At 37.0% G+C, this 16,765-nt stretch overlaps 1 protein-coding gene across 1 annotated transcript; it reads left to right on the top strand.

Moving 5' to 3' along the window:
• Nucleotides 1-27: 27 nt before the first annotated feature.
• LOC124156353 (dihydropteridine reductase) lies at nucleotides 28-15,859 on the top strand. The gene is made up of 6 exons (XM_046530864.1): nucleotides 28-152; nucleotides 680-763; nucleotides 893-998; nucleotides 9,173-9,313; nucleotides 13,220-13,412; nucleotides 14,322-15,859. The coding sequence occupies exons 1-6, from the start codon at nucleotides 63-65 to the stop codon at nucleotides 14,419-14,421; spliced, it is 714 nt and encodes a 237-aa protein (XP_046386820.1). The 5' UTR covers nucleotides 28-62; the 3' UTR covers nucleotides 14,422-15,859.
• Nucleotides 15,860-16,765: the final 906 nt, after the last annotated feature.

Below are 16,765 nucleotides of genomic sequence, written 5' to 3'. Positions count from 1 at the left end.
CCATCATGACGTCACACATTCTGTGGCCCCAGCATTCCACTCGTCGTAAATCGCAGATCAACATGGCTTCTGTGCTCGGAAGGGTGCTCATATATGGGGGCAGGGGAGCATTGGGAGCGGCATGTGTTGCACATTTCAAAGCGCACAATTGGGTAAGCATATGTATTATTATTTGTGATATCATTAGTCTGCGATATAAAACATATTTTATGTCCATTATTTCGATCAATACTAATCGTCGACGAGTGAAAGGGACTCCAGAAGGTTGGATGGTACGATGGAACATATTCTGTCCCAGTAAATTTCTAATGTGTGTAATTCATCTTAAGTATTCCAGGGCCTTAATTTTCCGAAACTAATTTTCCCGGATGTCCGTAGAAGCACAATGTAAAAATTTTCCATTATGGAATAGAACCGGTTATTTTTTTTAGAAATCGTATTGAGCATCGTGAACCGCGGCCCGAGGACATTTAATCGAGCGTGTCAATCTTGCCACGCAATTTCTAGACCGATATCCTTTCACTTCTACCGTTGAAGTGAAAGGCTTAAATTCCGCCTTTTGGCGCCTCGGATACAGTGGGCTCAACGCAACTGTTGAATCATTTTTAGTCTGATTGGTGCTAGTTTTTGCAGTTTTTTTCAGGATGTTTTTCATGCAATTTCTGTGAATTTATTCCAGTGGGTCGGTTCTATCGACCTCGTCGCTAATGATCAAGCTGATGCCAATATTTTGGTGAAAAATCAAGAAGGATGGGTCGAGCAGGTTAGTAGAAATTGCACCCTTTCCCCTCGAAATACTTCGAGGAGGTAGCATATTTTGAAGTGATAATGCTTGGGATGCAGATTAGAGTATGGTTGACTTATGTATTTATCTTTACTGGGGCTTATTTAGGAAGCCAACGTTTGCGAGATGGTGGCTGAGCTCTTGAAAGGAGAGAAGGTGGATGCTGTGATATGTGTTGCGGGGGGATGGGCCGGCGGAAACGCGGCGTCGGAAGGTGAGTTCTACTTGATGGCGCGGTGCCATTGGATTTTCATTCGTGCTGTCCAATGCTCAAGATATTCTCGTTGTGGGCAGAGTATTCGTTTCATTTATCACTGTCAATTCGTTAAGGAAGAAGTAAGAATTTTCGCGGAGTCGCTTCCGTAATGATACTTGATTTCGGTTCGATGTAGTGGTAGTGGTTCTCTCAGGGTCAAATTGCCGTATTTCAGGGTCAAGGTGATCGTACTATGTCAGAAGCGATTAACTATTTTATTGTGATAGTTGTGGTAAGGTTAGCTCTTGCTACGCTCGAAATCAATTGGATGAGGTTTCTCATTGATTAAACGTCATTTTTGGTTTAAATTAGTTAAAATGCGACCGCCTATTTAAGATTGTGCCCGATCTTCTCAGTGCTATTTCCATAATTTTGGAAGTTTTTTCTTGTTTTTTTTTGACATTTTTGGCCATAGGTGCGCGATAGCTAATGGAGAAACTTGGAGACGGTGCAGTTAAATTTCTTTGCCGTAGTTGTTGATCTGGCTCTGAAGCATGATTTCCCATGAAAGACATTTTCGAATCGATGCTGAAGTGTTTATTATGAAGGAGGAAAATTGAAACAAGGAAGCCGTCATTTCTTCGCTTCGAGTGAATTCTAACTTTTATGTTTTTCGTAGATGTATATGTTGGGAGTGTAGGGTGCGGTAAAATTGATGGAACCGTATTTGGAGGAAATAGTGAGGTGGAAAAGGGTAAAATTCCAAAATTGAGTGGGCATAATATACTTCCCTTCATAGCTCATAGTAGTCTTTATTAAAGGTGAATATTGAGTGTGGGTAGCTATGGTCACCCATGTTTTAATTGTTCAGACCCTTACCTTCAGATGATAGTGACATGAATGCTAACCATACTCCTATATTTTTATTTTTTTAATGTAATATTCGTCAACATAACTGAAGTTCTTATACTTCTTAGTTTCATCCTGTTATGGATTCCTGAAAGCATGCCCATAGGCTTTATGAAAACGAATCATTTTATGCTAGAGGACATTGAGATAACTTCTTTGTACATACTCACCATGGTAAACCTGTTCGCTCCTTAGAATTCAATGTACAAATATCCTCACTATACTACTCTTATTAGGCATTTAGTGTAGCTCTGTGCTGAGAAGTTTCGAAGGGAAGACCCTATCCTTAGCAGCCCATCCATGAATTCTGTATCAATGATCTAATCAAGCATTTCACTCCCACCTTTACCTCTGAGGGAGATAGCATAGCAGACATATTTGGTCTCTCTAACCTTGATATACTCGTACCCTAAAAGGAGAGTAATTTCTTCTTCCAATATGTAACCCCACACAACCTACGTAAAACGTGATCTGTCTCTAAATCCAACTCAACTGAGATTGATGGAGTCTCAGTTAAATTTAATAAGGCCTTGTCAACTGTACTTCTGCCTATAATGCAAGATATCTTTAATTTTTCCTTAATGCCATCTGAATTTCTGTTTTTATGGAAATCATCACTTATTACACCTATTCAAATAGTTAAAAAACTATCTTCTCCCTGTGGTTATTGGCCAATCACTATTTTGTTCTTTTTCTAAATTCTTAGAAAGGTTTTTTTTTCAGCTGTTTACAAATTATCTGAACCAAAACAACTTGCATGATCCATATCGATCTGTATTTCGGAAAAACTTCTCTACGCAAACTGCACTACTCAAATTAACGGATGTACATAGAGCAATTCATAAACGGATGGTTACAGTTCTAGTCCTATTTTATTTCTCCAATGCTTGTGGTCTAGTTAATCATGCCAAACTTCTCCACGTGTTGAAAAGCCTTAACTTTTCCTGTTCGTCACGTAACTGGTAAAAGATCTTCATCAGGCAGTCAAGGGTGTGAATAGGAATATATCATAATGGAAAGTGGTCATCACAATGGACCACTCTCCCTTGTGGGGTCTCCCAAGGGTCTGTTCTAGGTCAGTTATATTTCTCCTGTATGTCCTTGATCCGACTAAGTGCTTTTTAAACTGTAAATACCTTTTATATGCTGACAGCCTACAGATTTATCCTCACTACCATTTGCTGAAACTGAATGATGCTATTTCAAAAGTCAATGAGGACGTTCAAGCCATCAATTCATGGACTGTAGACAATAAATTTATGCTTAACTCCAGAAAAACAAAATCTATATTACTCAGTACCTACCTCAAAACTACTCAACTATGTTGACTTTGATGTCTTGCCGAAGATTATTGTAGGTGATGCTGAAATATCATTGCAAACTCCGTTAAAAATCTTGGGGTCATTCATATTGATGTATAATTTGTCTTGGCAAAACCATGATCAAGCTATCAGCAATTAGATTAACATGATCCTGTTTCAGCTAAAAAAAACCCATATCAACCTTCTGCCCTCTCATACCCGCAAACAACTTGTATCTTTGCTAATATTCCCCCATATTGATTACTGCTGTCCTGTGTATCATGACCTAACTGAAGAGATTAAAACCCTGAATCAACCGCAATTAAATAAGTGTGTCAGGTTCCATTATGATCTTAAAAAAGATGAACTTATATCCCCTTATTTCTCTAAGTGGTAATGGCTTAAAGCTAAAACAAGGAAGGAATGCATGCTTGTCTCCTTTTTATATAAACTCTTCAATTTTTAGCAGCCTGATTATATCGTGCAGTTTTTTCAGTCCAAAGAGAGAAACCGAAATGTTGCAAATCGAATGTCACCGGATTTTTTAATTGTCCCACAGCATCGAGCCACTACAAATTGTGATGATCACAATTACTTGTTTTTCTGCTCAGGAAAGTTTCATGATTACTGTAGTTGATTTTCAGCGTGAAATGGTTAGATACATATACCAGCATTATAGGCTTCCATTTGCTTACTGAGCAAACATTGTACTATGAGAATCCTACTGTTTAGGTAAAAAAAAATGTGGCATATTTATGCACTCAAATGGTTTTGGTGCTTGCTGTGTCATTTCTTGTATTTCTTCTATCATTTTACAAGTTCATTCACAAGACATTCACAAGACATTCTACAAGTAGTGCTGAAAAAAGTTAAACTCTGCTATTGGTTTGAATGCAGTACTTCTCTTCTCTGGAAGGTTTCTGGCGTTGTAAATAGGTTAATAAAGTTTGTTTATTTTGAGATATCTGATTTATTACTTTTTATGGTACAACTTAAAAAATATATTTGGAAATTAATTCTTTGATTAGAAGGTTGGTGTAGACATTCATTTTCCAAAGAAATCTAATTTCATGTAAAAGATTTTCTAAAAGATGAGCATCTTAAGGGTCATCTGCTAAAGCTCTGCCTTAACTTAGCCCAGCCACACTAAACCAAGTCTCTGTTAGAGATCTTGGGACTAAGCGACTGGGGCCTGTGGCATATGATGCCTGGTGTATAGATGGCTCACTGAAAAGAATTCTGTCTTTGGGTATTGCGTCAATGCCTCTGATAATACATCGTGTGTAATAACGTTCAAAATCTACATTGGGTTTACTAAAGTGAGGTTACTGGATCAAAATACCAAAGTCCTTTAACATATCCCTGTTTTGAAGAAATCTGTGGTATGGTATTTCTCTTCTGATATCAACTCCCAAAATTTTCAGATTGGTCTCCATGGTGGCTTAGGATATACCAGCTTTTTGGGATAATCTAGAAAATGAGACCTTGTTGATATGTTGTTTTGGAGAGGAATATAGGACATTGTCTGTGTTTTGTTAAGTTATAGTCTTTCTTGGATTCTCCTCATTACATTGGAATTAGGAGTGTTTTTCTTTGAATTTTAAAGTGTGTTGTAAAATACTTGGTTCTTTTAAACTCAGCAGCTATGTATTCCTTGCATTTATTCATTTTACTATGGTGTAAATAAGTCAAGAGAATCTGCCCATGAAGTCATGTATTAGTTCTTATCACTGCCATAGCCAGACGACATTATCATTTAGCAGTTGATTGTGGGCTGAAATCTCTTAAAATATATATCTTGAACTTTGCTCCCCTGTGTCAGGCTCTGTCCAGTCCTTTGACCTTCTCATCCTGATAATGTGATCCTGATAAGGTGTTTTATCATATTCTCATCCCCGGGTATTGAAGTCTGCTTATCTCTTTGGACTTGAAAATATTTAAGTCCTAGATTTATGAGTGCTGTAATATTTGGGGGGTAGTTAAAAAAAAATCTGAGTGATCATTGTGTGGGTACTTCACGGAGACAGTGAATTGTGATTGTTTAAAAAATGGCTGTTTTCAAATGTCCTATTACATTTTCCATTTGAATTATTGAAATTTTCCATTTAGTGTTGAATTTTTTCTTACGTTAAGGTAAACAGTATTAGATTTGATGAATTATTTAGTTTCCAGTATTGTTCAATTTTGCCTGTTGAAGCATTTCAATTTAATGCCTACCAGTACAGTTATCACTTTATTATGTTGATTTAGTTGTTAATTATTATAATTGGTGCTCTTATTTCATCTCATTTAAATTTAAATCTTGTAAATATTGGGTGTTATATGTGAGAAGCATCATATGGCGACTCAACAGGATAGTGGTGATAGCATTTTTTGTTGCATCCAGTGTACACAGTAATGCTTATAAGTAGTGGCTACAAGAGAACTCCAATCTGATAATTGAAAAAGGCTAACATTCTTTTAATGATCATTTTCGTATTACCTAGTTTTGTCTTAGGTCTTCATGCCATGCCTACTTCACACATTTCACTCCATAACATTAATTTTAAACACACTAGGTACTGATGTTTTATACTGGAGAGTAGTAAAATTAAATGCGATGGTGGTTGGCGTAACATGGTGAAACTCCTTCATGATGCACAAAGGTTAAGAAAAGACTTTGCTGTTTCACAAAATAAAATATATTTGCAACTGGTTTCGATACAGCGTATCATCATCTGGCAATTACAAGTATCAGTACATAGAATTTATACCCTTGAAGGCATTAGAGGGGTGGTAGAGTGGATGTGGAGAAAGGGGGGAACTTTGGAGTACCCATTATTGGATGCAATTAGTTTGATTGTGTTTAGCTCCTTCATCTTGTTGTAATTCGACAATGGAATCAATCATAATCTGTGAAGCATACAATGTATTCCTGATAGTTTGTGAGAGAAGTGGTGTCGTGAATTGCGGTGTATTATTTGGTGGAGGGGGTAAGGGCTCTTCAGATGATGATACGCTGTATCGAAACCGGTCGAAAATATATTTTATTTTGTGAAACAGCTAAGTCTTTTCTTAACCTTTGTGCATAGTAAAATTAAGTTTTTAAGTCCAATTCAGAAAGCCTGAAGACTAACTTTGCCCTCCTTGGATTAAAAAATAATTAAAAAAATGAGGGAATGGTGATTAAGGAAGGAGTACAAATACATAGAAAAGTAATAAACCAAGGTGAACGCATACTCAGGGTATTTCTTGGTCATCTTCCTCTTTCTTGCCCCTCTTCCCCCTCCCAGAAGCTCATATTGTGACCATGTGGGCGTGGCCTTAAGGGGTTACATGAGGCTTACAAACCCAACCTTAAGGAGTAAGGGATAACCAGCTGCTAGTTAGAAAATATCAAAACATCTAATGTGAAATATTACAAAACATGTAATTGTGAAGAAGCAAGCTTAGTGCTGATGTTTACAGTGATAAAAATGTAGTATTCAGCCTGTTTTGTGTGATTCGATGTAGTAGGAAATGAGAAGCGTAGGAGAAGAAGAAAAAGCCAGGGTTTTATGATTTTGCAAACCTGCAACCTTACAGTGAATTTTGCGGTGATGTGCTGTACATTTTTTTGTGTGCATTTGTAGAAAAATGATCTGCCTCGGGATGTGTCTGGACTCCTTTTTTCTGTTCCATTTCAATTCTTAACCCTTTCCTGCCGGTGCCAACAATATTTTAAACCCCTCTGTACTGGGCTCTTTTTTGGGGTGGAGTCACCCTTGTATTTTTGTCCCTCAGATTTGGGACCCAGCTCTGCCCATCCCTTGCCCCGGCCACTGGACTACACCCTCTAATCCAATCTTAGCACGAATCCACGGTCAACTTATTGCATTACCAGCGTTTTTTTCAACCAAACATTTTTTTAAGCATTGTGGAATTTTAAAAGGATTTCTAGCATTAATAACAACAAAGTTAGTAAATAGAAGGTAATAAGACTGTAAGTCCGGAAGTACGTTATTTTTAACGCTAAAATCGTTAAAAAAATAACACAGTATCTTGCAGCATTAATGAAGACAATGCCATTAGATGGGGTGATGCAAAAATTCTTTGCCATGCACAACGTTACTGGGACTGCAAAATTAAGGAAGCCATCGACATATGCCTCAATCCCAAAAATTTCAATTGTGATACTGGCTTCCATCTTAGCAATACATGGAGACCTGTTATCAGCTGCATAAAAAACATAAAGGAAGCACATAGAGAATTTCAAAAGGCCTTCAGCCATTCAGACGACACCTGAGCCTTATTGATGGGCTTTGCTAAATGGTCGCTCCGGTTCAGTGTTAAATGGGACTTTCATTGAGTGACACACGCCTTGAAAATGAGAGACAAGTCATCTTCCAAAACGTCGGCCTAAAGACTTAGTTAACCTGGTTTAGAACCCGAGAAGACTTCATCAATCCATGTGTGGCTTTCTCTTATGAAAGATTAGAGATATTAACAGGAAAACATGGCCCTTTAGTTGAGGTTACTGCATCCATTTAGACTTAGCAACTGTGTCCATCCAAAACCTGTACTGGAAAAACCTTGAAATTTTCAGGTGAGGCCTGCAGCGAGGTCTTACCTGGCTTACCCTGTGATATGACTGGGGTTTAGGTGTATTATTTTGTTGGTGCTGAAAATAGTTTACTTTTGTCTGTTTAATCATCTCTGGTTTGCTCCTCTGCAGTTTTTAGATATGCCTGCCACTAAGGTCCGTATTCTTAGTCAACCCTGTGGGGCCAGCCGACCCTGGGTACGTCATCAGCCCCTACATAAACCGATCTTGCCCTACATACGCCATGTCAAAGCCCTACATATGGCCGTTTTTGGAACTAAATGGGCCCTACTTGATGTAGGGTAGCTGAACCAGCCCTACACCCTACAAAAACATGGCGGCCAAATTTCGTCTGCTGATCACTTCGATTAAAGAATCTACGTCGTAATGCATATTAAGCGAGACTAAATCACACAAACTATTTTAAAATGTACAGAAACACAGCAGAAAGGTACTACCACATTATATCCACCAAGTTAAATAATTTATAAAATTGACTGAACTAATAAGAATAACATAGCGGTACACATGCACCATGTTTCTACGAATATATAATAATATTTTTCACGCTTGGCAGTTCGTATACTTTTGGGAAACCAATACTTAGTTTACGTATAAACCATGTATTTCGCGATATTTGGCGAATAATGGCATGAAAATGTATTTTCATGCCATTATTCGCCACATAATAAACTTAACTACGGAAGGTGAAAGCGAATAACGAACCTTGATGATGCAACGTAAGTTCCCACGTCAATGATCATATTTGTTCCGTAGTTATTACTATCTTGTACAGACCGCTTTTGAAGTAATTTAAAGACAATAAGGTTCTACTTTTGGCTCGATATGAGAGTGTTTGTAGTGACAATTAAGGTACCGACACGACCTGGCGGACGACACCGATTTTTTATTTACCTTGAGCCCTTGCCTTAACAATACACCCGAAAAAATTTTCTTAGTTTCATAGTTAGTTCCCATTATGTCACCAGAGTGGAATATTGGTGCTGTGCCATCTTCTATGTCATCTCAGAGAACTTGATGACGGAATCACCCCCCACCACTTGTGTAGGGTCGACTGATAAATGCATGTAGGGGCCTTTTGTTATGTAGGGTCGACTTAGAATACGACCCTAAGTGTTTGATACTCACTCCTAATGCCACAAGGTGTTTCATACTGACTGGGTGGGGTTTCCAGCACCCAGAGCAGGGATATTTAATCTTCATAAGGTTTAAATGGTTTAGAGTACCACGTAGTTCTAATCTTGATTCAATGGAGATGCTAGACTTCCTGTTGGTCTTTCTGTTCTACATATTTCATATTTATCTTAGCTTATGCATATATTTTTCATTCAATCTGTTGGTATTTTTCCTTTTTGTATTTTGGTTGAAATTTGAGTCCCCTATTCACTATTTAATTTCAGAGTTAGTCAAGACTGCTGATTTAATGTGGAGGCAAAGTGTTTGGAGTGCAGCTATTGCGGCATCCATTGCTGTAAAAAATCTGAAAGAAGGTGGTCTAGTCACACTGCCAGGTGCCAAGCCAGCTCTAGGCCCTACACCAGGTAATGACTTCATAATACAGCTATGGCACTTGCAAATAATAGTTTCTGTTCCAGCTCTGGTTTGATTTATTATAAGGTTGAATGTCATTGATGGGCCTACCTTGTTGAATGCTAATTTATAAATGACCTGCAAATAGGTGTATCTTACTTTGAAGGTTTGCTTTGAATTTTTGTTGCCCTAAATCTCATTCTACTTTGGTGTGTGACATGCTAATGATAATTTGCAATGGTATTGGTATCCTCCATCTGCAAGTATAAAAATTATGTGACTTTCACTAATTAATCTGGTCCTCTTTGTTTTCTTTCAAATGTGTCATACATCCCTTGTAAATCATTAAATAATGTAAATTTGCATAGTTTTGTGACAGTAAATTTTAATAATAATAGTAATAACATCTTTATTTGCCCAACGATTTGCAAAAAGCAAATATAGGGCACATCAAAATGATACATTTAATTTTATCAGATGTAAAGCACATGGGATACATCAGAAGAGAGCAAATTGATATAAACACAAAGATGATATAAACATCAAAATGAACCACATGATTGTTTCAAACATAAGGAAATCAGGTGATACAAACAAAAGTAAAAAAAATATGGAGATTTAAACAAGATTAATAGCATATAGACAAAAGAAGAATGTCCATATGCATTTTGCACTGAATAGGGTAGTTTCCTTCATCAAAGAAAACGAAAGGCATTGATTGCGATTCGTTACCCACCATTAGTGTATTCATAATTTACAAATTATTTGGTTTTTGAAATACCGGTTTAGACGAATGGCAAGGGTCAAATTTTATCCTCATTTGAAAAAGGCCAGATTGGCGCCCATGCGATTCCACTCCGCATGACGTCACAGGGACCTAGTTTCTACACGAGAGGATAGGAGTTATACATCGTCTGAGGTTACCAATGCATGCATGAGGCACAGAGCTCAGGGAAACATGTCTTAATAATCACTTATTAAAACTGGCTAAGTTCGGAAAGTTTTCTTCGTTTAATAAGGTATTAATAAACCTTTTTTAAGCCAAGCGCTACCATGCAGCAAGGTACTCAGCTATCCGCTAGCATCCTGCGACGTATCAGCGCTAAGCCTCGCCTCAAGGTCACCTCACCGGGCGGGAGGGGGAACCAGAAATACGACGTACGGAGATATTTCCCGACATTCATACTTAAGCGTCTCGTTTTCGCGCGCTTGAAAATTTTCACTTTTCATTTAATCGCGAAAAATAGATGTTGTCATTTAAAAATCTAAAAGCGTGAAATACGTACTCCAGGAGTAATAATCTTTCGATTAAAGCAATAAAAAAATAATAGGAAACCACCCTATTCGTCCAAGCTATAGAAAGCATTTAATAACAGATAGTTCTTGAGATTACGTTTGAATCCATTTAGTTCTTTTACTGACTTGAGGTAATGTTAGTGATGAGCGATGATGGGTCTGATGAATATGTTTACTAGTGCGGGTGAAATGAGTATGGATATTTGCATTTGATTTAACTAGGTGAAGGTTTTGTTTGATGAAGAGTAACAGATTTAGGACATATGCACAGGGTAATGTGTGTAATTTATGAGCTAGGAAGTGGGGTCTACATGATTCTCTATAGGGCAGTTTAGAATGATACGTAAGGCACATTTCTGAAGGAGAAAGACTTAATTCAATAGGGTGGGTGAGCCACCCCAGAGTAAGATGCAAAAGGTAGCTCTGCTATAGAAATGGCCGAAATAAACAGCAAGTAAAATATTTCTGGACACAGAGGATGTTAGATATCATAGACAAAATATTGAGGAGTGCAGTAGTGAAATAAGTTTGGAGACATGGACATCCCATTTTCCGTTGTACTGGTCATGTACATGTAAAAGTTTAATTAATGTTGTTGTTTTTATTATGCTGCCATCCAGCATTATATCTGGAATTTTTGTCATGCAATTATGTGTAAATAAAACCAATTCAGTTTTTTGCTATTTAGCTTGAGAGAGTTTCTAGTGCTCCACTCAAATACTGAGTCAAGTAAAACTTGGGCTTCAGGAACTAATAAGTCAATGTTGGGGGATGAAATTAAAAAGCTGGTATCATCAGCATAAGTTGCATTACCAACATTGCTGTTGTTCCCAATCCCTAATAAGTCATTTATAAAAATTATAAATAATATTGGGCCAGCTACAGATCCCTGTGGTACACCAGTTTTGATAAAGGATCAGACATATTTATGTTTATCATGGTTTAAACAACACAATTTGGTATCTGTTGCTTAGGTAGATAGAATCCAGTTTTAAGCCACACCCCTTATACCAAATGCATTGCATTTCTTAAGCAGCAGTTGATGGTCATCCATGTCTAAGGCTTTGGAGTAATCCAAAAACATTCCCAGAGTACACTTTTTCTCATCAATAGAGTTGAAAATAAAGTATATTGCATGGAAGAGGGCAAGAGAAGTAGATCGCCCTTTCCTGAAACCCCGCTGGCTATTAGATGACAGTTTATGATCTTCCAAAAATGGAATTAAAGGATTTAAAAAGATTTGCTCAAATATTTTGGAAAACTGCGAGAGCAGGGATATGGGACGAAAGATATTTAAATTATCACTATCACCTCTATCTATGTAAATTGGCATAGTTGAACTAGTTTTCAAGGCTTTTGGAAATAGACCCTCATGTAGGGACCAATTAATGAGGAATAGAAGGGGATCACCCACTTTCAGACAAAACAATTTTCTACCAGCTGCCGTTCACGGCACCCAGCGTTGCAGAAAGTCGTCTCTTCTGAAAGCCTGCCGAATTTCATGTGAATGGCTGCCGACAAAAAGGTGTTACATCTAAAAGCGGACTCAATATAGCATTGTCTGTATTTCACACCGTAGACGGCACATCACTGGGCCAAATGGGCACCGTGCCGTCAATGGTGTGATTCGACTCATTTGGAGAAGTCCATAGAGACTGATGGTAAGTTGTAAGAATGGTGCCGTACCATGGGCGGCAGAAGGCGAAAAGTCTCGTTTGAAAGTGGCCTGTGCGGCCGTGGCTACGGAAAAGTTACAAAGTTGACGAGAGCGACAAACTGATGAACACTTAAATGCACGAGTTAGCCAGAAACTCTCAAAAGAAAATAAATGTAGAAGCCATACAATCTCAAAGTAATATATGCGTTTTTAAATCTCTTTTCACTTTTTGGCCTTAAATACAATGTTGACCATTTCAGCTTTGGGCTCCAAATTAAAATCCTCCAAAGTACTGACTTTATGCGACCGTTCTCGATACCAGTTCCACAGCCTAGAACCAGCGGCACTGAGAACTGGGTACCCAAACTGACCCATCTCTAATCTAAACCTAATATGTTAATTGCCTGTGAGCCTATGCGTTTCCACTCGTATGTCCATTGGAAATCCATAAAATAGGCTAAAAGTAGGCCAAATATCACTTTGGCTCTGCCTTTTGTCAATATTTTATATAGAGGGTTACTTAAGTGCATGTTTATGAGAAGGAAACGAAAAGACCTATGTGCAATGTGTTGTGTTAGTTTAACAATTTAAACCAAAGGTTAATGACTTCAAACATTGACCTGGAATATGTCATAACATTTGATGAAAAAATTTTTTCCCCAAGTGTCACTATTTCCTCTAAAAATATAAAAAGGGTTAATTGTTCTGTCTTTAGAAGTGCAGCTATGTCATGAAATCAGCATGATACTATTAGCAGACCCAACTTTCCTGCAAAAACAAATTGTAAGCAAGAAATTGATGAGAGAAACTAGTCTTCAATATTTATTTATTTGTATTTTTTCTTATCGAGTACCGTATGTTTATTTGCTTCATTGTAAGGTTTATTTGCCAAATAAATACACATTGTGTTAATTGATTGTTTGCTTTTTCTTTGATATATTTTTTCATTTTATGTGATTTTTAGGCATGATTGGATACGGAATGGCAAAAGCAGCTGTCCACCAGCTGACCAAGTCACTTGCTGCAGATAAAAGTGGCCTCCCTCCTAACTGCTTAACTGTGGCAATTTTGCCTGTTACCCTGGACACCCCAATGAACCGGAAATGGATGCCAAGTGCTGATTTTTCCACCTGGACACCACTGGAATTTGTTGCTGAGTAGGTTTTAACTGAATTTTTACAGAGAATTTTTAAATATATTTACACCCATGCCTCGCTTGTTGCAATGTTGCTAGAGGATAAATTTGTTCGTTGGGGAAGCATCTCAATGCTGTGTTGTCTAATCAAATAACCATAACGCTAACCACAAACTAACCACTTTGTCAATTTCGCCTAATAAGTTGCAATGCTCAAGAATACAAATGCATTATTGCATATGTAAAGAGATACAATCATAAAGAGCGTCAAACTTTACATAGTATGTAAATTTAAATGTTGACATTTGACACAAATGGTGACACCATTATATAAAAAGGTCATTGTAAAAATTGATGATTTAAATGAAATTGATAAATTGATATGAATGAGTCAAACTGAGTATACTTAGTGTAATAAACTAGAAAAAATTCAATTATATGTTAAATATCTGAACAGCTTCGTTATATCTCAAGGGCATCTGAAATTTTCTATTAAAAGAAATGCACCCTTGTAACCATTTCATAGCTATGTAAACATTAAATTAGTATGTTTTGGTGTAATTCTACTTCCCTATGTGAAGCGAACCTTGAACAAGTAGCTTATTAATACACATTAAAGGCACAGCATTATTAGCCACTTGGTAAACATGGATGAAACTGACAAACTCTACTTGTTCATGCATACCATTTTCTTTTTGACAAAAGCAAGGTGTGATGTGGTTATAATAAAAGGTTATGCTAATGCAACAGAATTATTTAGCATTGTCTTCATTATCCAATTGCAAAGACCCAGTTTAACCTAGAACAGGTAATATTTGAAATTAAGAATGTGATCTGTCCAGAGGGTCAAAAACATTAAGCGACCTGACCCAAAACTTAAGATCCTGACTTGTGCATTCCCAATTATAACATAAAATTCATTATATTGTAGGTTGTTTCTCCGTTGGAGCAGGGGAGAAGATAGACCTCCAAATGGAAGTCTTGTTCAAATGGTGACAAAAAATTTTAGAACTGAACTCCTGTTGGCTTGAAGAGAATCTCGGCAAATATTGCACACAAGAAACACAAGATCTGCTGTCTTTTTCATGAAAATGGAAAGGTGCATCTCTCTGTAGGTATTCAATTTCATGTATAAAGAATATTTAATTTTTTATTGGGGGGGTTTCATCTTGCTGGTTATCTGTTTTATGTTTATGCATAATTGTGGCAACTACCATTACCTTACTGGGAGGGTTTTCATCTCATACAACTGTGTATCTATTCCTGCTTATGTATTTCTTAGTAGTAGACTTGCTGACACTTAACCATTTCCATTTTTTTCTCGTATCTATTAGACATTCCGTGACAATAAGTGATTGTAATCAGTGTAATTGTCTTCCTTGTGCAATAATAATCCACAAGAGCATGACAGAAAATTATTGTTGGTAGAGTCGAAGCATTTGTGTACAGATGAAGAATTATAATTTCACCCATCATTTGAATCTCATGTACCATGGTGAAGTAATAAGTCAGTGTCAAATGAGTAATATTCTATCATTGCCTGTAGTGTTTATTGTACATTTGTCAGTGAAAGAAGCTCCTCAATTAGATATCCATGACGTATTGCATTTTGAAATTAAGTACCTTTGCATTTTTGAGAACTCCAATAAGCATTTACTTTGAACCTATTCTTGCCATATTTGCTTGAATTGATATTGAAATTTACTGCAAGGTATAGTTTGAGAAGCTTGATACACATTTCCCGTTTCAAAATCCCCATCATTTTTGTCATCTCACTGAACTTTTGTGTATGCTCATATCCTTTTTTATTGGATGCATTTATTTACAAAGCACAAAGTGGTGATAAAGGAATGGTGTGGTGTGAATTTTATATCACCTTACCATCAAGTTGTTGGGTTTTGCGATTTATCTGTTGATAATTATGTCTTGCTGTTACTTTTGTCATTCTATTGATCAAAATTGTTGAAAATCATATCACTGAAATATTTAAAGGGTTATTAAAAGTGATAGTTCTGATGTTAGCATTTTTTTAATAGCAAAGAATATATATACATATTTAGGGTGTTAATTTGTAGGGGCATTAGGTGTTAATGTAGTTAGAAAAAGTATTACCTAAAATTGTATCTATGGAATTCTGGTTTTAAAGCTGCATTTGTTAAATAGTGTACAGAAATATCATGTTGATGTTTTCATAGTTTGATTATTGGTTGTTTTATTGCATATCCTAATACATTTATTTTTTACTCTGAGAGATGTTGGATAAATGCTGTTGAGCAGCATAATTGTTTGCTTTATCTTTATTTTTATGGTGCAATTAACTAAGTTCTCTCAGATGTGCAAATTTTTGTCAGCGCAGTAAAATAAATACTCAATGTTCAATGTTTGTACTTGAAAAAAAATGACCAAGAGAGAATTTATCTGTGATGGATTGTTCTGTACGACTATTTTGTGTAAAAGTGTTGAGCATCACCTGTTTGTTTTCATTTAAACTTTCCTATTTATCCCAATATCTTTTGATGTGAAAATGTTCTTTTGAATCATGAGAATTATCTACTACATGTCGTAATTTTTTTGATACTAGTTCGAAATGAGTGGCTTATGAAGTGGATGATACCACCTACTTGGGTTGCTGTAAAGAAGGGGCACGGAAGTAATTGAGATGAGGCACCAGGAAGGAGCTGGAGTTGGTTGTCACAGGATGTGACCATAATTAAATTTTCAAATGGCTAGATACTGCCAAGACTGCTTTCAAAATTACAGTACTAGGATGGCATAGGTGTTGTCTACAAGTTTGTGGAACCAGAGGGGTAGTGGCTCCAACAATTCAAGGGAAAATTTTTTGGATCTCATTTTTTACTTCAGCTAATAGGGTAGTTTCCTTCATCTAAGAAAACGAAAGGCATTGATTGCGATTTGTTACCCACCATTAGTGTATTCATAATATACAAATTATTTCATTTTAGAAATACCGGTTTAGACGAATGGCAATGGTCCATTTTTATCCTCATTTGAAAAGGGCCAGATTGGTGCCCATGCGATGCCACTCCACGTGACGTCACAGGGATCTAGTTTCTATAGGAGAAGATATGAGTTATGCATCGTCTGAGGTTACCAATGCATGCATGAGGCGCAGAGCTCAGGGAAACATGCCTTGGGGGGGGGGGGGGCACACTCCACCGAAGGGGTTAAAATTTTTAATATTCTGTGTGATTTAGTGAGTTTTTAAGGCAATCTAGGTACAGTGGAACCTCGTTAAAGTGAGTACGGGATATAGCGAGACTCCCGATATTACGAGAGATAGCCGATGCCCCGTCCATTGACCCTATAATAAGCATGAAAAAAAACAATCACACTAACAATCAACTCAACTACAAC

This window comes from Ischnura elegans, chromosome 3 (genome assembly GCF_921293095.1).
Source record: "Ischnura elegans chromosome 3, ioIscEleg1.1, whole genome shotgun sequence".
Taxonomy (NCBI): Eukaryota; Metazoa; Arthropoda; class Insecta; order Odonata; family Coenagrionidae; genus Ischnura; species Ischnura elegans.
Note: the sequence above shows the minus strand (reverse complement) of the source record. Positions and strands in the feature narration are given on the sequence as shown.

Bases quoted from the DNA above. Each gene is read 5' to 3' on its own strand.
- LOC124156353 (XM_046530864.1), top strand. From the start codon at position 63: ATGGCTTCTGTGCTCGGAAGGGTGCTCATATATGGGGGCAGGGGAGCA. The intron at 764-892 runs GTTAGTAGAAAT...GGGCTTATTTAG, and splicing joins AAGAAGGATGGGTCGAGCAG to GAAGCCAACGTTTGCGAGAT. The intron at 9,314-13,219 runs GTAATGACTTCA...TGTGATTTTTAG, and splicing joins AGCTCTAGGCCCTACACCAG to GCATGATTGGATACGGAATG.